The following is a 27,931-nucleotide window of genomic DNA, read 5'->3' as shown; positions in this document are numbered from 1 at the left end:
GATTCACTTAGAAAGCTGTTGTTTAATCCCAGTGTGCTGCCTCCTGCTAAGGGTTCTGACATGTTCCCAAAGCAGGTTGCCTGTGTTCAACCCACGGGGCTGAGAAGTCTGGCCGTGTAGGGGTGAGGGGGCTTGGGGGTCCATCCAGCCTGAGCCCTGGCACTTCCTCCACATGCCCTGGACCCCGCTGCTCAGTACCTACCCCGGGGTCATCCCCAAGGCCGAGAGGACCCTCTTGGGGCCAAACAGTGCACCTCCCCCAGCCAGGCCCAGAGCCACGGGGAGCAGACAGGAGGGAGGCCCCCCTGGAGCTCCCTCAGGTGAGCTCCCGGGTGGGCGGGACCCTCCTGCTAACTGGTTCCCAGAGGACTTCCTGGAACCCTGTTGGGCCTCCGCGTCCTCTCTAATGCTGGCCGCCTCCCAGAGGCCTCAGCTCAGCAGGAGCACCTCTGGACAGGACAAGATGTGCTCCAGGCTGCAGGACAGGAAGTGGAGTGGGGCTTGCTGGGCTGTAACAGTCCTCTCAGGCTGCACGAAGAGCCGAGGGCTGCCCTGGCCAGCCAGTGACAGACTCTAGGCTCCAGGCTCCAGCAGGTGCAGTGGCCAGGGTGTTAGATCTGGACAGCAGTCAGCCATCTGGGAGCCCTGCCTGGGGCCCCGAGACTACACATGGGTGGTAGAGCTGCTCCGTCAGCCTCTCTGGGTCCACTCCAGGGATGGCACCTTCTCTTCAGCGCCTGGCCTTCTCTGCCACGCCCCCACGGGGCTGGGCTCAGAACACAGGCATCTCTGTTAATTTACAGTAACAATAAGGCTCCTCAGGGACCACCATTCCGGCACAAACAGCTCGGACCACACCCAACTGTTTACCTCCTATGCTATGGAAGGAAAAGCAGGGCGGCCCCTCCTCTCCGCAGTTCTCCCTACAGCAAGCCCTACCCCAGCCACACACATGCCACACATATGCAGACACTCCTTCAGTCCACTGTGAAAACAAACCACGGGGGCTGGGAGATGGCTGGACAACAAAGCCAAAGGCACAGAATCTGGAAAGAGCCTGGTGTGGAGAGCTCTCTATTGAACACAGAGTCCCAGCGCCTGCTCTACGCTCCCACCGTTCCAGGGCTCTGCTGGGCCCCATTCCTTGGCTTGCGCCCCGGCTCATGCCGCTCTGAGGTCCTCCTTGGCCAACAGTCATCACAGGGACAGCTGCGTCCATGGCCTTGAGTCCGCTCCTCGGAGAACTCTGCCCAACTGCGGCCAGCCTGTGGGCCCCTCGCCCCGGCGTGCCCTGGCTTTCCAGGTGGGATGTGCCTGCTGCTCCAGCCCCAGCCCCTCCTCACGGCTCCAGCTCCCGGGAGAGGCGGGACAGTTCTCGCTGGTTGTCGATGACCTTCAGCTGCTGGACATAAGCCCAGGTGCTGGCTGGACTCCGGGTGCTCAGGGACTGCTCCGAGCCTGGAAAGACGGGGGTGGGGGGTGGTCAGGGAGGGCACAGACACCATTTAGGAGAGCCCATCACTGCCCCATCCCGGAGCCAATGGGCCTTCTTGCCCTCCACTACCCACCCTGCCACTTCCCACCACCAGCCCTAAGGACTGCTGCCTCCGCCCCCCACTGATCTGGGGCAGAATAGCACTTGGTTAAAATGAGAAAAGCAGGTTCCCAAGATTACATACAGTATAATAATAGCCCTTTTACTAGGTTCAAAAACAACTAAAACTAAAGAATATTTTGTTCTCATTATATCAATATTATATGAGGCATTTAAAAGATGTGTGTGTGTGTGTGTGTGTGTGTGTGTGTGTGATAAAGCTATTTTTAAAAAACCCAGAACATGAATAACTCAAAATTCAGGATACAGTAGTTACCACGGGTGGGGAGGCAAGGGGACAGGGGAAGGGAACACCACATGGAGAGGTGTTACTGTCAATATGCTCGGCTTGAACTGGGTCCAGAAATGTTCATTATATTATCAGAATAAACATACACACACAAAAATGAAAGGCCAATGATAACAGTGTGGTACGAACTGTGGGTCATGATTAATCCCACTTCATGCAATTGAGGACAAGTTTTTAAAATGCAGGTCCGAGTAAGACTGCCTGGGTCACGGCTCTCCCACCAACTAGTGTGGCCTTCTGCAAGTTACTTCAGGCTTGCGCCTCTTTAAGCCGGGATAACATTCCACCCACTTCATAGGGGTTGTGAAGTTACCAGCACACATTGTACATGTGTCACGTGTGCGAGTGCCCACACAGGCCAGCCGTGGCCAACTCCTCCCCCACTTACACGTGGAAGCCCGTGCCGCCTGGCTGTCCTCGTGGAGGTGGGAGACCCGGCTTCGGCGTGGTGAGAGAGGCACTGGGGGGGGGGGGAGAGGGGGGAGTCAGGGAGACAGAGCTAAGCCTCCAGAGAGAGGCGGGGGTCCTCCCCAGGCCCAGCCTCACCGCTGCTGTGGCTGCGGCAGTGGCGCAGCATCCGCACGGCTCTGGCCAGCATTCTCTGTGGACCAAGCAGGACGTGAGGCCGCGCCTGAGGGCAGGACCCTGGGCTGGCCTGTGGGGCTGCTGGGAGCCCCAGCTCCCTTTGAGCCGGGGCCCCTAGAGACTAAGAGGCTGGAGGAGGAGCCAGGAGGTGGGAAGAATGGAGGTCGGGAAGGGCTCATAGAGGAAAAGGCCTGGAAGGGGCTCTCGCTGAAGGGAGAGATAGCTGAGGCTGCCATCCCAGCGCCCCCAGAAGAGCAGACCCTTCAGTGTACAATGGAGTTAGGTCAGGGCTATTTTTAAATAAGTACTCACATTTGTATTATTAATAAGTTTAGACCATCTCTCACCCCGCCCCTTCCAAGGTCATAGTCACAGCCCCAAGCCCACTCCAGTAGTAGACGACTCTTCTCCTTCAACTCACCATCTTCTCAAAGTTGATGAGATTCTCCACTAGGGTGTGGTTTCCCTCATGGATAAAGGTCATGTCTGCAAAGACATAGGTTTTGTTCAAAGGTCCCCAAATGCCTTTTTCTTTCTGCAGCAGGAAAGGTGAAGGGCCAATAACTAGGAGCCTCGGGCCTGGGCACCCCCCACCCCCACCCACTGCCCTCTTCCTCGGGCTCCCCTCTGACTTCCTGGAGTAATTTCCTTGTATCTCTTCAGCCTGATATCATAGGTCATCTAACATCACCAGTGTCTGTCTGCATGTCCTGACTCTGCTTCCAGCCTGTGGACTCCTGATCCATCCCCCCCCCCCCCGCCCCCGCTGCGGCCTCAGCACCAACACGGAGGGCTGGGTGGACGTGGACGTGCAGGCAGGCACAGGATGAATACAGGGCGGGGCTGGAAGCAGAGCTCTGGTCCCCGTACCTTTGAGGAGAAGGGGCATGAAGGGGATGATGGGGGGGGAGAGCTTGGTGAGGGCCAGCCGGTACACTCGGTGGTTCCATGACGGGTCCTGGGAGGGAAGGAGCCACAGTGAGAGAGCGTCCTGGCTCCACAGCTCACCACAGACCACAGCACACCCAAATGCTGCACCCCAGCACCCCACAGCAGGGCCATCCGCCCAACCTTCGGAGCTCAGCTCTACTCAGCAAGGCAGGCTCTGACGGGCAGAAAGGCCATGTGTATGTGTGGCTTCCTGGCTTCCAATCAGCCCCCAAGGAAATTGCATGGTCATTAGTCACCAGGGCCCTGAGGTTTCATGGATGCCTCTCTTTCTCCCTTCCCCCTTGCCCACCTCTCTCTGGCAGGTAAGTTCCTTTGAACCTCTTGGGCCCTACAAGGTGATTTTTTTCTCAAGAGCTCTCAAAGCCAACCTCATAAAAACACCTGTGGGCCAGTGCTCCCCTGAACATTGTCAAAACCTTTCTGGGAGGTGAGGTTTAGCTTTGCAGCTCTTTCCTCATCTTTTGGCTTAGTCTGGCCCACAGGCTCCTGAAGTCCCTGAGGGCCCACTGACAGGCCCCATCACACTGCGGTGCTGGTGCCGGACCTGCTTCCTGGGTCCTGACAAGGCCAGCTGGAGGCCAGCCGGTGCTCCCTGGGGTCTCAGACCCAGGCCCTGCATGTGCCTGTCCTCGTCTCCACATAGGACCTCAGAGCCACAGTGAATGCACCCCTCACTACCTATACATATGGAGGGATATAATTCTCTATGCACCACCACCATAATGCTAAACATCCATTCTTCAGCCAGCTCCCCGAACTCACAGGCCAGAGAGAACCAGGCCCTGGCTCACGGCTGGAAACCTTGGAAGTGACCAAGGACAAGGAGAGGGGCTGCTGCGCAGTCAAGAGTTGGGGTTTCAGAGGGACGAGCGGAGGCCCAGCACTCACCAGCAGCCTCTCCAGGGCCGAGTACAGCTTCCGGACCTTGTGGGGCAGCCGCTGTGCAGGGGAGGTAGATGGAGATGTCGCTACTTTGGGGTAGGAGTCCTGTCCCCACCAGGACTCCCAAGATGGGCTTGGGGCCCGACCTCGGGACTAGGGTGGGGACTGGCCTCCCCCTCCAGGTCATGCCTACCTCCCAGGTATGGGCCAGGCGGCTGATGGCCGAGTTGCTGAGGCCAAACATGACAGCAAAGAAGGAATTGAGGTTCTTTTGTTCCTTGAGGCTGTTAGCAGAACCAGAGACCCTCAGGGGAAGCACCACACCTGCGGAGCCCCACGTCAAGACACCGCCCAGGGTCCTGGGACCCAGAACCAGGCAGGCCAAGCCGGTGCTGCCTCTGTGGGAACCGGAGCTCTATGGGGTGGGGAGGCAGAGGCTACAGGGACCCAGGGGATGGCAGATTTGGCAACATGCTGACCAGGGACAGGGTGAGGAAAGAAGCCTAAAATAAATTGGCCTAAGGACTCTGCCACTCATCCCAGAGGCCCCCACAGACACTCACTGGGCGGCCAGCTTAATGAACTTCCTGAGCAGCTGGGCCCGCAGGCCGGGCACGGGGCAGAGACACAGCTCCGTGGCCACCCAGTACTGCAGCTCATTGAAGCGGCGCATGAAGCGCTCCAGGTTGGCGGTGGTGACGTCCCGCAGATGCTGGGGGCCCAGCACGTAGTGAATCAGCTCCACCTGGGCGGGAGCAGCACAGGCAGTCAGCACATGCCAGGCGGGGCACCCCGCCACCTGCTGCCCGCCCTCAGCTCTGCTCCCTGCACCTGGTGTATACTGTTGAAGAGGTTCCAATCATGGTCCGTCAGCTGGCCTGCCAGGTCCTTGGCGCTCACCAGGTCCAGCCCCTCAGCAGAGCCCACCGTGGGCCCCAGCTGCTCGGGGTGTGGGGTCTGCAGGTGGGACAGTACTCAGGGGGGTGCCCGAGGAATCAGGTGGGAGGAAAGAGTGCGGGGTAGACTCTGTGCGGTGATCGGAAGAGTGTTGGGGAGAGCGGGGGTGCTGCGGGGAGTGAAGGGGCCTCTAAAGGATAGGGCTTTCCAAGGCGGCATCTTTCTGACAGCTACCCGATTCCAAGGCCCCTCCTGGCAGGGTTCCTATCCCCTGGTGAACCCTCGTGGGGGCAGATCTTCCTCCTTCTCCCTGAGAGCTCTCAGCCAGCTCCCCCCCCCCCCAGCCTTTGGAATACCCCATCAGGTGAGGCCCACTCCTTCCTCTCTCCCCTTACGGCCCAGCAGCAGCCAGATAAGCCCCCTCTCTCTTCTCTGTGACCCCCCCTCTGCACCCATTCCTATCACCCCTAAAACATAAATCCTCCCTGGGTCCTGGCACCCTGCCTGTCCCTACCAGCTCGTGTACTTCCTGTGGGTTGACAACAAAGAGCCGCTCGTTGAGTCCCAGAGATGTGGCTACGCCACGGGCATCTGGCTGCAGGCCAATGGCATCTGGAAGGAGAGCAGAGACTCACTGGGTGGGGGCAGGGAGGGAGGCCAGGGAGCAGCTGGGGGGGGGGAGGCCCTGTGTGGGAGGGTCGAAGGTCCTTGTCCCAGGGTTAGAGTCCTAGGCAAGTGCTCTACATGCACAGGTGCATGTGCTAGGGGCAGCACACCCAAGGAGGAGAAAGGGGTTGCCCGGTGAGACAGAAGACCTGGGGCAAAGGAATCCCCTTGAGCCTCCACTAGCCTTGGTCTAATGGAGACAAATAGACAAGACTTGCCTTGACTATTCACAGTCAAATAAAATAATTTATATAAATAGTGGTTATTAAGTATACGATATATGTAAAAGCCCTCTGAAAATTGGGAGAGGACTTAGGGCTGATTTTTACCAGCTTGTGTGGACTGGGACAGTGTTTACAGTCATAGTTGAGTCCTCTCAGTCCCTAGTCCAGTGGCCTCCAAAGTAAGGCACACAAGGCCATCCATGTGTCCAGGTAAAAATATCAGTTCTTCTGCTTAAATATATTTTTTCTCATCCGTTTTTGCACTTCTATTTTGGGTACAGCTTAATAATTCCATAACATTAGTGTAGAAATTCATGTATCTAACTTATAAGCAAACATACAATAGCAGGAGGGTTTAATAAAATATTGGTTACTGAAAAGGTTGCTGATCAAAACACTCTAGAGATCTGTTCTCTAAACAGCACCTAGCACATAGTAGGGTGTCAATAAATGATAGCTTTGGGCAAATGCAAGTCTCCAGGTGACCACCAGATGGCAGTGTTTCTGAAGCACTTACTGGCACAGATGACTTAATCCTCTTTCCCCACCCATGAAGGGAAAAAAAGGTCTTGTTTTTCTGCCTCCACTCCTTGCCATTATTACATGTATGCCTCTAATTCCAGTCTACCATGGGCTGCAAGTGTCAGACCTGGGTAGCATCCTTCACAGACAAGAGTGGGGTTTTTTTTTTGTTTTTTTTTTGTATTTTTCTGAAGCTGGAAACGGGGAGAGACAGTCAGACAGACTCCCGTATGCGCCCGACCGGGATCCACCTGGCACGCCCACCAGGGGCGATGCTCTGCCCACCAGGGGGCGATGCTCTGCCCCTCCGGGGCGTCGCTCTGCCACGACCAGAGCCACTCTAACGCCTGGGGCAGAGGCCAAGGAGCCATCCCCAGTGCCCGGGCCATCTTTGCTCCAATGGAGCCTTGGCTGCGGGAGGGGAAGAGAGAGACAGAGAGGAAGGAGGGGGGTGGGGGTGGAGAAGCGAATGGGCGCTTCTCCTATGTGCCCTGGCCGGGAATCGAACCAGGGTCCCCCGCAAGCCAGGCCGACGCTCTACCGCTGAGCCAACCAGCCAGGGCAACAAGAGTGGTTTTTAATGTCCCAAGTTCTCCAAAGCAAGTCTTAAAAATCCACACTACCATGTTCTGAGCACTGACTTTGTGCCAGGTGCCATGGTAAGTGCCTTACACACTCTGTCTCATTTAATAGTCACAGCAGATCTGTGTGGTAGGTCCAGTTATAATGCACATTTGACAGACAAGGAAATGGAGGCTCAGAGAGGTTAAACAACTTGCCCAGATTACACAGCTAGTAAGTAGTGGGTCTTGGACTCCAACACAGGTCTGGGAGTCCAGTCTATGCTCTTAACCATCAAGCTGCTCTATTTTACCTGCTGTGGCAACTCTAGCTCTTAACACATTTGCTGGCCCACAGCTGATCCTCAACTATGTTTGCTGACTGGCTAAATGAATGAAGACTACCTAAATTAAAAGGCTTGCTACACTCCTTTGTGAGCTTGGGAAAATCACTTAATCCCTTTGAGTTTCAGTTTTTTTGTCTGAGTGCCCAGGGCCATGCATGAACCAATTGTCTGAAAACAGGATAAAAGTACTCACTCATAATACTGTTACTGGATTAAATGAATAGGTAAGCATAATGATAATACTAGTATCAGCTAATACCTAAGGAAGGAGTGCTGTGTGCCAGACATCATTCTAAACATCTCCATAGATGAGCTCATTTAGTTCTCACAACTCTCTGTGAAGCATGTGCTCTTATCACCCTCACTTCACAGATGATGAAACAGTATGGGGAGATGAAGTACCCTGCCCGAGGACATACAGACAGGGAGCTAAAGGGCTGGGATCAAGTGCGGGCAGCAGGCTCCAGAGTTCATGCTGTTGAGCGCCACATTTAAAGCACTTTGAAGAAACATCATTAACCTCCCCTAAATGCTAGCCGTCATTAACATTGATGGAGACGATAACGGTGATAATGATTTTAACTGGAGGATTTGGGCATGACTCCGAGGGGCCCCTTCCCATGGGGCCACTCTACTCAGACACACAACTCACCGCCTGCAGAGTTGACCTTCACCAGCACCTGCCCCTTGGTCCAGCCGTCCTCCTGAGCCAACGCTGCCATCACCTCTCTCACGGAAGCCATCACAGGGAGATTCAGGGTCAGCACGGAGTGGTCTGGCCGGCAGATGTCATAGGAGACTGGAGAGGAAGAGTGGGCTGAGCTGTGGAAGGGGGCTGCCTGGTCTCCCCACCCTAGGAGAGAGGGCGGCACTCAGCGGGAGGGGCCCCACGGAGGCAGGCAAGGGCACGAAGGAGAAGCCCAGGCGGGCACACTGCAGAGCAGGTGGGAGGCCCCAAGCCAAGGAGGGGGGCTGGAACTGAGGCCTCGAGGAGGATAGGGGGCCATGCCGGCCAGGCAATGTGGTCAAGGGTGACCACAGAGGGTGTGGGCTACATCCTGGCTGGCTCAGACCACCAACCTTTGTCTCCAGCTCGGATGGCACAGTTGCTGCTGGGGAAGGGCTCGTCCTGGCTGGGAAGCCAGACAGGCATGTTCCGGGCCTGAGAGGGAGAGAAAGTAAGGCTGGGAGGACACAGGGGAGCATGCAGGGCCGGGGAGGGGCCCCTGTCACTGGGAACCTGGGACTGCACAGCATGCACACCAACGGGCTCTGCTTGCTGAGCGAGCCTGAATCAGGGAAGACCCTGGGAACAGGGCCCCTGAGAGGAGACGGAGCAGGACTGAGAAAGAGGGTGCGCTCCCTCGCATGTGTCGCCCCCTCTGCCACGCAGGCCCAGGGCTGTTCCCATAGGAACACACCTCGCAGGCTTCCCCTCCCTTTCTTCCTTCTGCTACCATTTCCTGATCTGCTAGTTGCTGCCTGCCGAGCTAAGGACACGCTTATTCTAAGTATCTAAATGATGAGATAAACTAGGCTCAGAGAGGTTAAGTAACATGCCCAAGGGAACACAGCAGCTAAGTGGCCCCCCGGGACCCTAACTTGCTCCTCCCTCTCTGGGCTCTTATCTACCAACACTCGACTGTGTCCATTGTTCTGTCAAATGACACAACCCCTCCTCTGTGGGCTATAAACACAGTGGGTTGATGGGGCTACCCCTACTGGGCAACGGCCTCCCTAACACAGTCCTGTATTCTCCCCCTCCCAGCTCTGAATGTGGCAGATCAGGTTCAGACCTCAGGCCACGGTTCTTTTCTGGAGTTCCAAGTCTCTGAGCTCTATTTGGGCTCCTCACAGCCTCCCCCGCCAGCTGCATGTGTGGAAGACTCTCAAAACCAGGCCACCAGCACTGAACTCCCTCCCGAGACCTGTTCCCAGATGCCGCCCAGATCCTTCCGCATCTGTGCTCCATCAGGTCCGCTCATCATGCCTTCCAGACCTCTTCCTGGCCATCCTCCTGGGCTCAAGGCTCTTGCCTCCCCCACATCCACACAAGCTTATCACCATGGCCTGGGACTCTCCTTTGAAATGGGTCTCCCTGTATGCTCCTCCCAAGCCCAGGCTAATGCTCCAGTCCCACTGCCCATGACTCCTCGCACCTTATCTACTCCAATGGCCCGACCACTCTCCTGCACCTCATTCCTTGGGGCCTCCCCGCCTCCTCCTCCAATCTGCCTGGCCAGGGCCAGTTGAAGCTGTTAGGATGCTTCAAGGCCACCACTGTCAACCAGATAAATACAGGCTCTTAGCTGACCTATTCAAGACACAAATCCAATTTTGTCGACCCCCGGCTCAAACGCTTCCAATGCTAACACTGCTCTGAGGATGAGGACCAGACCCCTCACCATGAGCACAGAGCCCTGCCTACTCTGGCCCCTGCCTGCCTCCCAGCCTTCTCTGCTGCCCCTTCTGGGACTCCCTCCTCCAGAGCTCCAGATGTGTGGGCTCCCCCCCCATACCTGCCTGTACCCTCACACCCTGTATCTCTTAGCTCCAGCAGAGACCCCTGTCTTGGCCCTTAGACAGCACCAGGTTGTTCAGCAGCTCTGTCCCTCGCTTGACCATAAGCCCCTTAAGGCCAGGGCCAGCTCTCCTAGCCCACCACTGCACTGTGGGCTCCTAGCACAGCGCCTGGCCCATGAGGACCATTCCACACCGGAGCGCCAGCCACAGGCTGGGCAGCGCTGTGAGCCCCGGGGAAACAGAGGGCAGGGGGGCCCTCATGCGTGAAGCCAGCAGTCTAGGGGATATGACAGACACCAACAGCCAATGAGCAGCTAGATAAATAAAACAACTCCACATGGTGATAGTGTTTTGAAGAAAATCACAGTAGACACCTTGGAGGACAGTGGCCAGTGGAGGGGTGCTCTGGATAGAGAGATGGGAAGGGGCTTCTCTGGGAACCCAACACTTTGGTTAAGATCAGAACGATAAGAAGGATCCAGGTAGGCAAGGAGCCAGAAGAAAAAAGTTGCAGGCCCTGAGGTGGGAACAAGCTTCACCTATAGAAGAGAAGGAGCCCATGAGTGTCTTCAGCAGGGAGGAGGGGCGGGGAGAAGCGGGAGAGGCAGCTGGACATGGGAGACCGGGAAGTCCAGGTAAGGCCTTTGGATTCTATTCCCAATGCAGCACGCCCCGCAGTCAGTCCCAACCTACCTCTCCAGTCCCTTTTCCCACCATTCCTCAACCAAGCCTCAGCGCCAGTCAGCTTTTCCCATCCCCCTCTGCTCCCCCCGGGGCCCTGCCCGGAATGGTGCTGCCACCTCTGACTCCCAGGAGGGGCCGCTTCCTCTGGGCTCTGGGAGCCGCTGGACCTCAGAGGCTGCCTTCAGGCATCGTGTCTCGCCCCCAGGTGGGACCTGCTAACTGGCTCTCAGGGTGGGGGCGTGGTGAAGGGGTGACCTGAGGCTTCTGTGTCCCCATGAGACCTGGCCCCTGCACCATGTGAACACCAATGCGAGACCCACGTGGGGAACCTTCCACAGGGAGCCCCTCTGCCAGGGGCTCCGTGCAGGCCCCAGGGAGCAGAGGGAAGCAGCTGGGGTGGGCAGAGATGAGTTGCCGATTCAGAGCAGACACCTTTATCTGAGGAGAGGCACTCCCACAGCCGTTTTCCAACCTGCGGAGCAAGGGAGACAGGAGGTGAGCCTGCGGCCCGTGACCCCTGCAGACAGAACGTCCCAGGCTCCAGAGCGGAGCAGGGCAGTGCTCCGGGCTCTGGATCCCCCGCCCTCACCCGAGGCTCAGAGTTCTCAGACCTGGGCGAGGGCAAAGCTGGCCTGGAACCGGGCCCTGGGTCCTGTGGCGTTCCCAGGCCAGCAAGGGAGGGGACAAGAGTACACAGGGAAACGGGCCGGGGAGCCGGTGGAGCAGGCACTGGCTCAGGGGAGCTGTCTCCATGGGAATGTCTGGGAAGGGGAAGCTAAACCCAAGGAAATTTACCGGGAGTGGCCAGCAGGAACTGGCGCGGATGGTGCTCGGTAATAAATACATACGGAATGGAGGAAGTGAGAACGGCAGGTGCACTCGGGATAGGACAGTGACACACAAGTGACTGTGTGGTGCAAGAGAATGGTTGAGCGTGTGACGTGAGGGTGAACAGCAAGGGGACTGGCGGGAACCACTAATCGAAGCAGGCAGGACTAGACAAATGAGCAGCCACAGGCCGCACCAGCCAGGTGCGCGTCGTGCACAAAGCACTGCCCTGCGCTCCGGAGGCGCTGCCACTCATTCCATCCGGCAGTGAGGCAGCTGCAGTCCCAGATTACAGGCAAGAGCCCGAAGCCCTGAGCGGGGTGCAGGCTATGTGCTTTGGACAGCGCCACTGTAAGTGGTGCCGCCTGGATTTAAAGCCGCCACGTGTCTGAGTCCAGAGTTGGTGCTCTTAGTGCCCAGGGCACCGCCTGTCATCCATAGGACAAGTTCGTGTGGAGCCTGAGCATCACCTGTGTTGTCGCCGCCGCTCTGGCCCCTGCTCCCGCAGCAGGTTGCTAAGCCGGGTGTCCTCGCTCACCAGGTCCGAGAGTTTCTGGAAGGAGCCCAGATTCACTGAGACGCTGTAGCTGCATCCACCCGGGCAGCCCTGTCCAGCCTGGCCTCGCTCCCAGGTACCTGAAGGAAGCTGCTGGCCACGGGGTCAGTGTGGAGCATGGGGCCATACAGGGCCACCCACTGGCTGACCAGCCGCAGGATCTGCTGTCTCTTGTTGCAGATGTAGGTGCTGCGCTCCTGCTCACTGCCTCCCGCGGGCTCCGCATGGAAGGTGGGCACCGGTCAAGGAAACCACAACATCCAGCTGAGCCACCCGTCACACCACAGGCAAAGAGGGGCAGGATGGCCGGGTCCCACTGACAAGCTGGGCCTGGCATGAGGCTGGTGCTTTGGAGGGTTCTGCCCAGGAGTGCTATGAGCAGCTCCTTCTCCCCACTCAGCACACCATCCTAGTCACCCTGGGGCTGGAAGGATATTGGTGCAGGAGGGCAGCGCAGAGCTGGGCGCTGGGCATGAAGACTCTGTGGGTCAGGAGGAAGTCGCTGAGGAATGTCTCTGCAGGGCAGGTGGGGGGGGGAGACAGGTGGGAGGTGGGGCTTCAGAGGTCAAGCCCACGGAACACAGGTACATGCACAACTGGAGTGTCCACCCCCTAATCCCACCGTGGTCAGGGGGCCATGTGGCTGCACTCCCTACCCAAGCAAAGAACACAGGGATGAGGCCTTTCTACTGACTGGCCCCACAAACCAATCTAGCACCCAATAAGGTCAGATGCAGGTGCTTGGCCCTCTCCCGGGCTGAGTTGACCACTGGATGAGTCAGAGAGCTGGCAGGTGTCTCCTGCCCCTACCTGTTGGGTCGTGAGCACTGGAATCAGGCCTCATGGCCTCCAACAGCAGTTCTAAGATCTTCTCCGGGGTGCCGGACATCACTGTGTACCTAGCAGAAACGACCAATCCGTGTCCTCGTGCCGCCACCCCCTCCCACAGCCAGGCAGACGTCAGTAGGAGCCATATCACTCCTTTCTGTTTGCCTGCCCGGCCCCACCTTGGGGTGGGGGGTGGCTGGCCAGGGAGTGCATCTCAGTCTCTGGATGTCTCTCCACCCCCAGGCGACCAGCGGGCAGGGCTGTGACGTGGAGGAAGGGAGTAAACCCTGGGAAAAGGAAGGAGAAAAGGCACAGAGGGAGCTTGGTGCGTGTGTTACCGGTTCCTGCCTGGGGTAGGGGGGCAAGTCGAGCCAGCGCCCTGAGAGGTTCTCTCCAGCACCAGCACCACTTTGCCATGTTCTTCCAGCCTCATGGTCTTTGCTTCCACATCCTGGAGAACAAGCCACACGCAGTGCTCAGCACCCACCACGACCACTGCTCCCATTTCTAGGGCCTCTTCCTCCGCCTCCCCCATCCTAGACCCTGAGCCCCAGAGGACCCTCAGCCACTCTCCCACCCTGTTTAATACCCAGAGCCTGAAGCTGCCCCTCACTCTCGCCCCTACTGATCACACAGCCCCAGCCCTCCTCTGCTCCATCCCTCCGGGCCTCCCTCCATGGATCCCAGTGCCCCACCCTCGGTGACCCCCCTCCCCCATGGCCTCCCACACAGCGCGGAGTGCACGGGACTCACTGGAACCCGCCAGCACGCTGTGGGCTGCCTCACACACGCAGGGCTGTGCTCCCACCTCCAGCCACCATCCCCGAGCTGCTCCGTGCATGTCCTCTCCCTCCCTGCTCTTCACAAGCTCTCTCCGGCCCCTCCTCTCGCCCCACAGCTCTCCAGGAACGGCCCTTGCCAAGGCCCCTGCCTCCCAACCTGCGGAGCAGTACCTTGATGATCCGGTTGAAGTCCTGCTTGTCTACTCGGAGAAAGTGACAGTTGTCTTCTCGCAGGATGATGGTGGCTGCCCGGGGTGCATCATTCACCAGAGCCAGCTGTCCGAAGTCATCTCCCTCGTGCAGTGTGGTCACCAGCCCCTGCAGCCAGGCCTTAGTCACACAGCCCAACCGCTGACCCCCAGCCCTCATGGAACAGACCGCAGCGGGGAGAAGCCCCGAGGCAGGAGACCTGGGAGGTCAGCAGCCTTGGGGCCACCAAAGGGCACAGAGGGCAGGGAACAGGGAGCCGGGAAACAGGGAGGACTCACCTTGCCAAAGGTCACCACATTGACAGAGCCCTTCCAGATGATGTACCACGAGGTGCCCTTGTCCCCCTGGCTGAACACTGAGAGGAGCACAGGTCAGCACACCCCCAGCACCCACCACTCCTCTGTGCCCTGCGTGCATGCCCCGGTCCCCGGTGCCCAGCTTCCCGTCCACTGTCTGACTTACACACAGTCCCGGCCTTGCTGTGCGGCTCAAACAGCAGAACTGCGGCTAACTCCCGTTTCACCTGCGGGGCAGGGAGACGGGGCTCAGCAGGCAAGCCCCGCGGCAGAGGGCCAGGCTAGGAGTGAGGAGGTAAGGTTCAAAGACATGAGTGCTCCAGGGGCTAAGATGTGGCTGTCTCAGAGGGCCTGCCCTTTGGCAGGAGACAAAGCCAGGGGAGGCAATGGGCTAAAGGAGCAGGAGGATTTTCAGACAAGGACGCTGGGAGCAGGAAATTAGATGGAAATTTCCAAGCCATAAGGAGAAAGGGAGGGAGGTGTTTTCTAGCCCAGCAGCTGGTGCCCCTCGGGGTAGACGAGGAGACAGGCTCCCAGGGAAGAGAGGGGGCCCTGCGGACTGACCGAGTTGGAGAGGTGGGCCACGGCCTTGATGTGCAGCAGCTCCTCGAAAATGAGCTCCAGCTCCTCGTCTGTGCGCTGCCCCGGGCTGTGGGCAAGGGGTGCCAGGAAGCAAGGGGGAAATTCTGGGCCTGAGGCCGGGGGGGCCCACCTACCCACCAAGCACAGGCCTGGGCCAACCGGTGCCTTGGGAAGGGTTGTTATCACTAACAGACCAGCCACTCCCATGTGCACACTATGTGCTAGGCACCAGACCTCGCACTGCACACGCATCGTTTCTGTCCATCCTCACGACAACCACACGACAGAGGTATTCTTATTCTCCTTTGACAGAAGAGAAAGCTGGTACAAAAGGCCCACAGCTACCCATCTAGTAGCCAGCAAAACTGGAATTTGAACCCAGATCTGCCTGAGGACTCCAAAGGCCACGTTCTCTTAGCCACTGCTGCCCCTCAGAGTGGGCGGGGTCTTCAGAGGCCAGGTGGCCACACCCTCAGTGGGGAAAGGAGCCATACAGTGAGTCTGAGGCAGAGCGCAGACCAGAGCCCAGGCCTCTGATCCAGCCAGGGCCCTTTCCCTCAGCGAGAACGGATCCCCTGGGAGACAGAGCCATGGAGTCTGGGAGCCGGGTGAGACCTAGAGTTGTAGGGTGTAGGGTGCAAAGTGCCGACTCACGGCTTTCGAAGTGCCACAGTGAGCAGGGCATCGGGCCCCCTCTGGGAGAGCAGGGCCATGGCCTCAACCAATTCCTCCTCCAGCTCATGGACTCCTGCAGGTTCCGGCTCTGGCCCCAGGAAACGGTAGAATTGGGTATCTCGGTCCTGGAAAGTCCAGTCGTGTTTCACTGGGTGAGGGGTAGGGGGAAGAGGCCCAGGCATGTGGGAGGAGAGGAAATTGAGGCCATGTGGGTATGAGGCCCCACTGCAACATCCACCCCTCCTTACCCCCTGACACCTGCTCCCCAGGACTGCCCAGCCCCAGGGGCCCTGCCCTGGGCCCAGGCTCACCATGGCAGAGGGCACCTTCATCTAGCAGGACCTGGCATATCCCCACAGCTTGGTTTCTTGAATGGACCCCAAGCCCCAGGGCCAAGATCCCATCCACCAGCTCCCGGCCTGAGCAGCATTGCCTACAATAGTTGAAGGGAAAAGGAAGAAGAGCCAAGTGGCAGGACGTTAGAGGGGAGAGGGGAGAGGGGAGAGGGGAGAGAGGGGAAGTTAGAGGGGAGAAGGAAAAGAGGGGAGAGGAGAGGGGAGAGGGGAGAGAGGGGAGAGGGGAGAGAGGGGAGAGGAGGGAGAGGGGAGAGGGGAGAGAGGGGAGGTTAGAGGGGAGAAGGAAAAGAGGGGAGAGGAGAGGGGAGAGGGGAGAGAGGGGAGAGGGGAGAGAGGGGAGAGGAGGGAGAGGGGAGAGGGGAGAGAGGGGAGGTTAGAGGGGAGAAGGAAAAAAGGGGAGGGGAGAGGGGAGAGGGGAGAGAGGAGAGAGGGGAGAGAGGGGAGAGGGGAGAGAGAGGAGAGGGGACAGGGGACAGGGGAGAGAGGGGAGTTTAGAGGGGAGAAGGAAAAGAGGGGAGGGGAGAGGGGAGAAGGGAGAGGGGAGAGGGGAGAGGGGAGAGGGGAGAGGGGAGAGCGGAGAGAGGTGAGAGGGAGGAACTCTCCATCCAAAGGGCACCTACCCAGGCCTAGATGCCTGGAACAGAATGACAGGAAGAGAAAACAGAGGAGGCAGGCAAGACCTCCACTCACCGATAGAGCCTAAGGTGGTACTTTCTGTCTCGGATGAGGTTCGGGCAGGTGGCCAGGAGATGTCGATGCAGCTGCTTCCCAGCTCTAAGCACTCGTTCTGTGGACGCCTAGGAGGGGAGTCAAACAGCTGGCTCAGACCAGAGGCCCCAGTCCCGCTGCCCCTCCCAGCTCCACCCTCGGACTTGTACCTGCTCCAGGCTCACACTGAAATCCAGGGACTCCTCGCTGCTGGTGAGTGGCGTCTGAGAGCAATGGGAAGAGTGCACATTGGCGCCAGGCCTCCAGGCCCAGCTCCTGGACCCACCCTTCCCCCACTCCCCTACTCCTCACCCAGCACCCGACTCCAAACGCATCCATCTAGCTATTCATTCAACAGATACAGTAGTCTTGATATTTTGCTTTCCGGGGTTTCACTCACACTCAGCTGTGGTCCAAATGGAAAATTCCAGAAATAAGTAATTCGCACATTTTAAATTGTGCCCCATTCTAAGTAAATCTTATTGCTGTCCCCCTGAGATGTGAATCATCCTTTTGTCCAGCGTATCCACACTGAATAAACTACCCACCATTAGTCACTTAGTAGCCATTTGGGTCAGCAGACCCACTGTTGTGGTGTCCCAGAGCTTGTGTTCAAGTGACCCTTATTTTAATGAATGAGGCCGCAGCGCACACCAATGGTAGTAATGCTAGAGTTTCGGGTCTGCCAAAGACAAGCAGTAAAGTGCTTCCTTTAAGTGAAAAGGTAGGGATGTATAGGGAAAAAATAGTATACATAGGGTTCAGGACTACCCTGTTTTCAGGGACGACAACTGTAAACAAACACAGAGCACCCGATGTGCCTGGCATCCCCTTTTCCCCACCAGCTACCCTGTCCCCAGGCACCAAAGCACATCATCCCCACAGCTGAGCACCCCACAAGGCCGGCTGCTTGTTCAGGGCCCAGGTGTGCCCCCGCTTCCAGGTACCACGCGCCCGGAAGGGCGTGAGGACACGAGATCAGAAGACCCAAGCAGGGCCAGGAAGAAAGTGGCTTGGGAGGCCTGGAACACTTGCTCTTGGGCTAGAGTCACCAGGCCTGACCCCAGAGCCAGGGTCTGTCCCCAACCACAGGACAGTGGGTAAACCTCCTGTGGGGCCTCGGTGCGGCCTGGTGGTTAACACAAACCTTGGAGCCGGATTCCTGGATTCAGATCCCTGCTCCTCTATTTACCAGCAAAGTGACTCTGAATACGAATTAACCCGTCCCTGCTTCAGTGTCCGGGTCTGTAACATCTATAATATAAAATACTCATAATACCAGTGCGGGCTTTCGGAAGGATTACGTGAGTCAATATATAGAGAATGTTCAAAGCACTGCCTGGCATGTAATTGTATGTACGCGTTAGCTATTGCTACTTGCCCGTGACACAGAGAGAGGCTGCTTGCTCGGAAGCCCTCTGCTCCCTGAGATGCCGCTGCCGCCCATCCCCCTGTGTGAGTGAGGGGGGCTTGGCAGCACATGGGACTGGCTCCAGCACTGGCTCCGGAATTGGGCTTTATGTAGAAACACTGGCTAACAAGGTCTCCTACCTTTTGTGGCAGTCAAGCCACCCAGCCTACATGCCCCTGGGATGTTGACCACGAAAACCTCTCCCAACCCTTTTCTCCTACCACCTGAGAACTGGAATCTGTGGACATCTCGGGACAGGATGCCCTACCCTGTAAGAGCCCTCCCACAGGCAGAGTTCTTTACAAACCATGATCACCTCTGCGATTCCCTCTGATCTTATATTAAACAGGATCAGATGTGAGCTAGGCAGGGCAGGTATTATCTGTCCTCTTTGATTTATGAAGAAACAAAACTCTTGAAGTGAAGTGCTCGGGTAATTCAGTCATACATACTTCAAATAGCGGACAAACATGGATAAACTCAAGTTCTTACCAGAAGTGCTCACATTCTTGGTGTCATTCCACCCACCACACCTGCCCCTCCCCCACCCCCTTCTTCTCACCAGCACTCTCTCCTGCTTTCCCACATGCACTCTGGCCCCTGAAAATGGCCTGGCTAAGGACCTGGTACAAGCAGGCTGGGCAAGAGCCCCTCCCCTGGTTCTCGTCCTGCATCTTCCGCCATGTGCCAGGCAGAGGCCTGAGGTCTGTCCTGTGTAGGCGCTTGGCCCAGCACTGGACGGAAGTCACTAGGTGTCCCAAGGGTATCCCTGCCCAGGTCACAGGGCCCAGACTGGTGCCAGACACAGAGCCCTGGAGACTTGGCAACAGGAAATAAGGAGGAGGAGGAGGGTAAGGAGGAGGAGGAGGGGCCGGGGGAGGAGGAAGGGCAGGAATGCTACCCAGCCAGCCCCCGGTGTTGGAACAAACAGTGCCCAGTGCTAATGACTTGTTGTTGTTCATGTCAAATGCCCAGGTGGCCTTAGTCCCTGCCCCAACTCCCTTTGGTGCCCATGACCCAGGCTCCAGCACACGCTCTCTTCCTGGTATTATTCTGATCCCGGAGGACACATCAGGAGGGGAGGTGCCAAGTCATGTGGCCAGTCTGGTCACCACCCAGGTCCCAGATCCAGGGGCATTGCTTAAGCCATTTCCTGTCTTGCCCCAGGGGATGAGCGCAGGGGTCAGGGGCTTGGGGATCTGGCCCAGCAGAGCTAAGGAGGGGACCTAAAGGCACCCCTCTCGTTTTGCCAAGGAAAGCAGGTGCCCAGAGAGATGAAGTCATTTACCCAGAGTCACACACTGTTTAGAGATGGAAGATCCTACTGAGTAACTGCTACCAAGGCCGGCCCTGAAAGCAGGTGCTTGTCTCCCATTTCACAGGAGAGAGAAGGAGGCTCAGAGATTATGTAACCTGCCCTGAGAGGAGGTAAACATGAGCACCAGGATTCACACTGAGCCCGTCTGATACCAAAGCCCGTGTTCTCAGCCACGGTGCCCTGCCTCCATGGCACCTACCCCTTGCTACCCCCACTGTGCCATGGAAGCTGAGATAGTAAAGGTGTTCTGCCTGACCAGGTGGTGGTGCAGTGGATAGAGCATCGGACTGGGATGCGGAAGACCCAGGTTCGAGACTCCGAGGTCGCCAGCTTGAGTAAGAGCTCATCTGGCTTGAGCAAAAAAAAAGCTCACCAGCTTGGACCCAAGGTCGCTGGCTCGAGCAAGGGGTTACTCGGTCTGCTGAGGGCCCGCGGTCAAGGCACATATGAGAAAGCAATCAATGAACAACTAAGGTGTTGCAACGAGAAACTGATGACTAATGCTTCGCATCTCTCTCCGTTCCTGTCTGTCCCTATTTATCCCTCTCTCTGACTCTCTCTCTGTCCCTGTAAAAAAAAAAAAAAAAAAAAAAAAAAAGGTGTTCTGCCCTTAGGAATGAATGTTCCATGGGCAAGTAAGCTCGGAGAACACTGGGTAAAACACAGTTCAATAGGTTTGTTATCATAGTCCCTCTGGGCACTAACATGTTGGGGTGAGGGGACTATTCGAGGGCAGTGGTCAGTGTGTGAGCTCTGGAGCTGGATGCCTGGGTTCACATCCAGGTTCTCCCACCACCAGCTGGTTGTGTGACCTTGGACTGCTTATTAACCTCTCTGTGCTTCAGTTTCTCACCTGCACAAAAGTCCCCATCCCATAGAGCTATTGTGAGGATCAAATGAGTCAATAATAGAAAGCACTTGGCAGTGACTGGCTTGTAGTAACTGCTTAGTAAATGTTAAGTAACTTGATTAATTTTTACTTCATGATGGTCACCTCTTATCTGGATACTGCAAGAAATGTAGCTCGACTGTCCCTGTCCCTGATCTGATGCCCCTGAGTGACAGCTCAGGAGCTCTCAGTGGGAAAGAAGTAGCTGGTATGGGTCAAGGTGAAGGTCCTCACTCACTGCCTCCTTTCGCTTCTCCACGGGAAGGACTCAGGTAGAGGAGGAGTTGCTAGCTAGCTCCCGAGAAACCACCTCCTTGGCCTGCCCCACCCTGCCTCCCTGTGGCTGAGTGTCAGAGACCCAATGGCAGGACAGACACAGAGCCAGACAGCTGCATGGGGACCTGTCAGACCAGTTCCATCCATGGCAAAGGTCTCAGGCCAAGGCTGTGTGCGGTGGGATGGGGAAAGGATACATAAGGTGGGGTGATATTTTGGGATATCAATGTTACCATTTGCAGCAAGAGAAAGTATGACACGAACTTGCACTCTGCAGCCAGATTACCCAGGACCAAAATCCAGCTTTAACCCTTAGCAGCTGTTGTTACACTGGACCTGTCACTTAGCTTATCTGTGCCTCTGTTCTCTCATCTCTAAAATGAGATGATGACATCAGCAGCTCTCTCACAGGGTTGTTATGAGAGTGTTTGAGATGATCAATGTCTTATGTAGAAAACTGTCAGCTACTACCATTATTTGGACAGGTTGGATGAAAGAATGTTTTCTGAGTTAGAGCATAGAGACACTACCCCCAAAGCACTCACTCAGAGAGAAGCAGCCCAAGCTTGTCTGAGTTCACGGGACCCAGCAGAGATCATCCAGATCTTGCCCCTGCTCTAGACAGATGGGTCCCTCTGCCAGTTCCCAGAACACAGACAATCTCCTCTTCCCTTCATGGTTTCCAAAGGAGACGTTATTCCATTCCATTCCACTGTCACCTTTGTTAGAGTTGGTAAGTCTTTCCTGTGTCTAACCTCAGGCCCTCCTGCTATAACCTGCTTTAATTCTCTCTTATTCTGATCTAGTAGGAACAGAAAGTACTATCTTTAGGCCTCAGGAAACTGATAAGTTCCCCCCTTGGTTTTCTAAGAGGTAGGCATGGGCAGTGTAAGCCCCAGCGCTGTCCTCCTGGGACTCTGGGCCCCACCCTTTCACAATGCCCATCCTTCACTCTATGTGTGCATACTCCCTGCCTGGTGCTTGGTCCTCATGTGAGCTCTTCATGGGCCGAAGGCATCACTCAGAGATGAGAGGTGCAGCTTGGCAGGCACCCAGAGCCTCAACATAGACACAATGGGCTGGAACCATCCCACCCCCATTCCCCAGAGTTGGTCATCAGGAGAGGATGTGGCTTCTGTCCCATCTCTAAAAATCTAAGTTCCCTTCACCATGAATCCTCACTTGCCCCCCCTACCTGGCACGGGAGGGGCCATGTTTCTGTGCCTTTGACCCCATTTACACTCCAGCAACCCTCCCCCCCCCCCTTCCGGCCTCCTCAAGCATACCAGGGGTTGGAGAAGTCAGGAGACAGCCTGGCGGCCTCCTCTACCCTCTCCCAGACTTTGGGTCCCAGGGGATCCTCCAGTGACCTCATTGTCCTAGTACCTGACCTTTCCCCCACTCCCTACCTTGCCTCTACAAGCTGGGAAGGGGACAGGAAATGCACAAGTAATTATAGCCTGAAAGGGAAGGAGGGAGGGAGTGTTCTAGCCCACTGGCTCCAAGCACTACCTACTACCAGTGACCTGAAAGTGGGTGGAGGTGACAGCTAAGCCCAGAAGTTGAGGTGCTCCAGCTCCCTTGCCACCTCCAGAGCCCCATCTCAAGCAGGATGCAGACCCAAGAAGCCCCTTATCAGGAAGACCCCAGGAGGAAGGGATTAAGGGACTGCCACCTAGACTCTCCTCTCAATTCTGATTGCGAAGATGACGCTGCCATGTTGGTGGGCCTCCGTTCTCTTAACTCAGCCTCATGCTTTAGTAAATATAAATGACAGTTAAGAGAGGTAGCAGGAAGGAAGCAGAAGGTGGTGGTCATTCTACTTAGTGGGACTTGCCTGTATGAGATGAGCTCTCCCACGTCTGTCACCTGCTCCTGCTTCCTCCACTCCTTTTCCCAAGTGCCCTCACAGCACCCACACACACAGGTGGGCACACAAGGCACAGAGTCTCAGGCGAGTCACTCTATTAAGTCTGGGTGGTTGGGGAGAGCTTCTCTGCTGATTTGGATACTGCCACCATCATCCTTCCCCTCACTCCACCATTCACCCTGCTGCTGCCCCCTTCACCTTGGCGGCTCCAGGGGTGTTCTTCACTGGCAAGGGAAGCCCCTGTCATCTCAGGCTCTCTAAACTTCTCAGAATCTTTCCCTGAGCCCCGCAAAGCCAGATGCCAAGCAGTGTTCACATGGCCACCTCACCCCAAAATCAAAAAGCAGCATTGGTGCAGCCCAGTCCCTGACTAAAGGAGAATGTTGCCACGGTGATATATGGAGAACAGTAACCAAGCTTACCTCATCCCTGACTTCACCTGGCCCCCAGTATTTCACACATGCCTCCCACCCCCACCTGGAGGACAAGCAAGCAACCTAACCCAAGGCACATAGAGGTGATGGATAAATGACAAATCCTTCCATGTGTGAATGAGGGCACTTGGGCCCCACATGCACGCAGACTTGACACAGCTGTGTGGGCCACCACACACACTGCAGCTAAGCTGCCTGACCCACTGTCCATCCGGCAGTACCTTCTACACCCCCAGAGCAGGCTGGGCTACCACCACATGCCAGACCTCCCTCCAGCCCCGGTCCCGGCCGGCCCGGGCAGGCGACGGGCACTCACCCAGCGAAGCCCCTGGATGCGGCTGGGGCGCTGGTGGTGCTCAAGAAGCAGCTGGTAGGAACAACTTCGGGGCAGGTGCATCCTCCTCAGCACCATGTTGAGCAGCGTCCCCTCGGGCACCACGTCCGGAAGGCCTCCCACCTGTGGTGCTCCCAGAGCTGGGCTGTCCTCCACGGTCAGGCCCACCTGCCAGCGGCTCTCACCTGGCCAGCCCACCTGTGATGAAGGGAGGAAGGTGGACAGCCATGGGGCTGGGGCAGCTGGACCAGGGCACAGCTCCCCCAGGCAGCACCACTTCCTTCGACTCCTCTGGACTGGTCAGGCGGAGGTGCTGCAAGCCTGCCAGGAGCTGGGGGAGGGACAGGAAGACCTTCACTGGGGCCTGCCGGTCTGGCGCACTTAGGGGTCCCCAGCTGGGGGGAGATCGGCCCTCCTTCCCAGTCTGCTCTGGACTTCTGCCCCACCCCACTGCCCAAGTCCCTGCAGGGATCTCCACCACCTCCCAGTCCGAGGCTCTGGGTTCACTGGATGCCCAGAAATGCAGCTTCAGCTCAAACCCTTCTCCCCTCCTCCCTCACCACTGACCAACCCCGCTCGCCCACCCAAACCCCCCCAGTCAGCTTCCTCTCCTGCTCCTCCTCACCCCGGCCCCACCTCACCCACCTTCATGTTCCTTTTCAAGCTCGCCCAGCCTTGCAGGCTCTAGCAAAATGCTGGGGGGACGGCCAGCGAGCCCTGGTCAGCTCCGATAGAGGGATCCTGGAGGGGTGCGGGCTCTAAGTCCCCGGCGCAGTGACCAGAGCCCATTTCTAGCTGGACCCGCTGCCAGAGCAGCCAGAGGCAGGGCTGGGAGGAGAGGCTCCCGTCGGGTGAGTAGAGGGCTGGGGGTGGGGGGAAGCTTTCCCCTCAGCGACAAGAAGCCCCGAGCCTCCGCCTCCGTCCCAGACGAAAGAGCCAGCTGGCACGGGGCACTGAAGCGAGGCTGCAGCTGGCACTGGTCCGGACGGGAGCTGTCACACCCCCTGCACTGCCCGCCCCCTTCCCCTCCCGACCGGACCGGCTGAAGGAAGGGGCGGGGAGGAGCCCACACACACACACACAGCGGAGGGCTGAGGACCTGGGGTGGGCAAGGACAGGGTGGAGACTAGACTCCGGGGTATGCAGAGCGGGCAAGAACCTGAGCCCCGAGAGACCCGGGGGGGGGGGCAGGTGCAGCCCCAGGGTATGTGCCAGGGCCGCTAGCCCAGGTGACGGGGTAGGGGCCATGAGTGGCTGCACTGTCCGCCACGTGGCCGAGAGGCGAAATGCAAACAAGGAAACTGGGGGAAGGGGGAGGGGTGAGTCATTGCGGCCCCACCCGGGAGGGAAATCCGGGCTGGGGCCGCTTCCCGGCTGGGCGTCCTGCCTCCTATTTCATTTCAGGGACTCAACAGCCCCGGGGAGGGAATTGGGCTGCTTTCCGGTGGGGAATCCCGCTGCCCAGCCTCCCACTGCTGCGCTCCCATACACTCACCCCACGCCCCCCACTTCCCGCCCATGCACACACCAGCAGCACGGCTGGGGAAGTTGAGGCTGGAGAGGAAGGACTACGCTCTGGGATGGATGGAGCTGTGGCTGAGCTTCAAGAAAAGAGAGGGTTTTAGAGGGCCACGCCCCCCACCGTGCGTTCCTAGGTGACCTGGGGGTGGAGGCCCAGCCCGGGCTTATGCCCTCCCTGGGCCTCAGTTTCCACCACCCTGCAGGTGGCCCAGCGCCTCCTCATTGCCCCACTCCAGCTTCTGACAGGGAGGAGAGACAGTGCCTCTGTGACAGAGACTCCCGTGGCGCCGGGTAATTGCTCAGCAAGTTAATGAGGGTTTTAGAAAGAGGCACACGCCCCGCCCCCGGCTTTCTAGGACTCACTCTCTTTTGGCCCTATCTCTGTCCCTCTCCCTTTGCTGCTGAGCCTGCCTGGACCTGGGAAAACACGTCTCTAGCAATTTGTCCCCTTGCTCTGGGATGCCCAGCCCCCATCTCCCACCAGTGATTGTTTTCTCCTATCTGGGGTGGGGCTGCCAGTTTTAATTGTGATTTAAAGTCTCAATTTTAATGTATACAGTATTAGAAAATTTTCCCAGGAGCTTATCAAAACACAAGATCCATCCCTCTAATTCAGATTCAGTCCTATTGGTATGGAATGGAAAATCTGTATCTTGAACTAACACCCCCAGGTTCTCTGCTGTGTCCACAATTCGAGAAACCATGGTGGAGTTTTAAATGGCCCTCTAGGGAAGGTCCACGCCCAAATCCACCCACACAAGTTCCGGGAATCTGGAAGAAAGAAGAACAGCTTGGATATTGGCAGGAAGGGTAACAGGCCAGGAGACCAGGTGTGCTTGGGGAAGAGTGTTCGGGGGAGTTAGGTGTGGGGTAGGGGTGTGAGTTGAAGTGTCAGGTTGCTGTGGCCAGCGACCTGGTCTAGAAGCTATAGCAGGGGAGTTCCAGAGACTGTCGGTGGGATCAGAATACTATTCATACTACCCCTATTTTGGGCAGGTGGAAAAGAGCTGGGATGTGGGGCAGGACTGGGATGTGGGGCAGGACGTCTGCTTCTGTAGACCTCGCACCAGGCCAGGTAGCCTAAAAGCACCTGCCACGGTTCCAAGTGCTTCGCATGTATGGCATCTCTGCCACTACCCTACTGAGTAGTAATACTGTTGTTCCCATTTTGTAGATGGGGACTGAAGCGCAGACGTATTCAGTAACTTGCTAAGGTCACACAACTAGTAAATAACGAAGCTGGGGCTTGAACTCAGGCCATAACTCCATGCTATGCTGTGCTGTGTATATATCACAGTCATTCTTCTAACCTGGACTGTATGTCTAAGAGAGGAAGCTAAGGAAAGGGAAATTGAGGTGTAGGATGCAAGCATTTAAGGAAAGTCATTCAGCCTGGCCTGTGGTGGTGCAGTGGATGGAGCATCGACCTGGAACACTGAGGTCACCAGTTCGAAACCCTGGGCTTGCCTGGTCAAGGCACATATGGGAGTTGGTGTTTCCTGCTCCTCCCCCCTTATCTCTCTCTCGCTCCTCTCTAAAAGGAATAAATAAAGTCTTTTAAAAAAAATAGTCATTCAAATCAGTGAAAATGAAAGTGTTCTCCATCTATGTTCCCCCTCAATGCTATCCTTGACTTGCCTTTTTTTTTTTTCCACATCTTTCTCATTCTTCCTCCCTGAAAGACTGAGAGGATAGCCTGGTGATGACCTGTTCACTGGTAGCAAAGGGAGACCACTGGGGCTGGATCTTCCACTTGTCTCAATTTTTATAAGTGGCAGGCAAAGCTCCCTGCCTCCCACCAAGGCAGACGATGGGGCTGGTATTTATGGCTCAGGATTGGCCAGTGGAATACTGCTCAGTAGATATTAGTCTATGGCCTGGAGGGGGCAGGGGGCTAGGGTAATGTGTCTGAAGAAGACATCCCAAGCCAGATAATGAGTCATCTTGGGGACAACCATAACATGCCCTGGTGAAGCCCCCATCCAGCCCTAGCTGTCATTAGAGGCCTGTCAGCTGTGTTAGACAGATAAATAATAATAATAATAGTTAACATGCACCAGGCCCTGTTCTTGATACTTTAAATATATTCACTGATTTAATAATGACAACAATCCTGACATAGCTATTATTATTACCTTACTTTACAAATGAGGAAGCTAAGGTGCAAAAAGGTCAAATGACATGCCCAGAGTCCCATGACTAGGAAGCAGTGTATGATTCTACCCAAGCGGTTAGAGCCTGTTTGCTTTACCACTCTGCAATTCTGCCTCTCAAATATACTGACAGTTCCCAACAAGGGGGGAAAGCCCATATCCAGAGCCATCTCCCCCGTGCCTGGGTGCACAGGCTGCAGAGGCGGGGGAGGGCAGGCAGAAGGTAGAAGCTGAAGAGTGGGCCCCCTGACGCAGTCTACCCATACAACAAGCTTTGTGTGACATTCCCTTCAGGCAGGTGGCTGGGTATTGCAGAGGCTCCCAAGGAATAGCTGAGGAGAGTGAATGGGTTTTCAGCCCCTGGCTTTAATTCTAGGCTGTATTCCTCCCATCCAGGCCTCTTTGCAGAGCTCAACACTCTTGGAGCCCACAGCTTCCTGGATGTTCACAGGTCCCTCTCACTAGGCAAGTCTAAAACTCCCTTCCCACCCACCTGCTCCTCCTCCTGCCTGCCCCTCTCATCTCCCTACTCCTGGAGCTTCACTGCCTGAGCAAGGACCTCATTCCCTTCTCCTCCCACATCCAATCATCCACCAAGTCTGGTGAATTCAACCATTGAATAATCTGTTGCATCCATCCACCCATTATGCCCCATCCCCACTGCATCTGCTCTAGCCCAGTGATGGTCTCTTCCAGCTCTTACTATGTGCAGGGCACTATGTTTGCCATTTTGTAGACAGCACCTTTTAATCCTCAGAACAATCCTTGTTTGCAAATAAGGATTCTGAGGCTCAGAGAGGTGGAGTAACTTGCCCAAGGTCTCATATTGAATTGGGCAGAGCCAGACTCAGGCAGTCTGACTGCAGAATCCACACTCTTCACCACAACTTTATACTGCCTCCCTGATCACCATGCTCAACCTTGCCTTCCTCATCCTTCCTATGTAATGCCACAAGAATCTTTCATTCATTCCATCTCACTTACTGTAAGTGCCAGGAACTCTGCTATACACAAAGATCTAAAACTGAGCTGACACTGGGCTTCAGGACCACAGAGTCTAATGAAATTTTCATTCTTTTTTTTTTTTTTTTAGATTTTATTTATTCATTTTAGATAGAAGAGAGAGAAGGAGGGAGGAGCAGGAAGCGACAACTCCCAT

The 27,931-nt window shown here is 56.5% G+C and overlaps 1 protein-coding gene across 3 annotated transcripts; it reads right to left on the bottom strand.

Moving 5' to 3' along the window:
* Window positions 1–2: 2 nt before the first annotated feature.
* On the bottom strand, window positions 3–24,091 carry RAPGEF3 (Rap guanine nucleotide exchange factor 3). Of its 3 annotated transcripts, XM_066258005.1 has the most exons (29): window positions 23,744–24,091; window positions 23,081–23,296; window positions 16,737–16,790; window positions 16,549–16,655; window positions 15,814–15,935; window positions 15,482–15,650; window positions 14,810–14,894; window positions 14,412–14,472; window positions 14,228–14,304; window positions 13,911–14,057; window positions 13,296–13,408; window positions 12,940–13,028; window positions 12,566–12,644; window positions 12,210–12,360; window positions 12,044–12,126; window positions 11,178–11,217; window positions 10,436–10,600; window positions 8,619–8,700; window positions 8,191–8,337; window positions 5,734–5,831; window positions 5,154–5,279; window positions 4,886–5,067; window positions 4,516–4,606; window positions 4,329–4,379; window positions 3,360–3,447; window positions 2,911–2,975; window positions 2,451–2,505; window positions 2,293–2,364; window positions 3–1,458 (listed from the first exon to the last, which is right to left on the bottom strand). In XM_066258005.1, the coding sequence occupies exons 1-29, from the start codon at window positions 23,747–23,749 to the stop codon at window positions 1,340–1,342; spliced, it is 2,940 nt and encodes a 979-aa protein (XP_066114102.1). In that variant the 5' UTR covers window positions 23,750–24,091; the 3' UTR covers window positions 3–1,339. The 3 variants fall into 3 exon arrangements, with proteins under 3 accessions (XP_066114102.1, XP_066114103.1, XP_066114104.1); XM_066258006.1 differs by lacking the exon at window positions 10,436–10,600; XM_066258007.1 differs by lacking the exons at window positions 16,737–16,790; window positions 23,081–23,296; window positions 23,744–24,091 and having other exon boundaries at window positions 15,482–15,627.
* Between the last annotated feature and the right edge of the window lie 3,840 nt (window positions 24,092–27,931).

This window comes from Saccopteryx bilineata, chromosome 2 (genome assembly GCF_036850765.1).
Source record: "Saccopteryx bilineata isolate mSacBil1 chromosome 2, mSacBil1_pri_phased_curated, whole genome shotgun sequence".
NCBI lineage: Eukaryota > Metazoa > Chordata > Mammalia > Chiroptera > Emballonuridae > Saccopteryx > Saccopteryx bilineata.
Note: the sequence above shows the minus strand (reverse complement) of the source record. Positions and strands in the feature narration are given on the sequence as shown.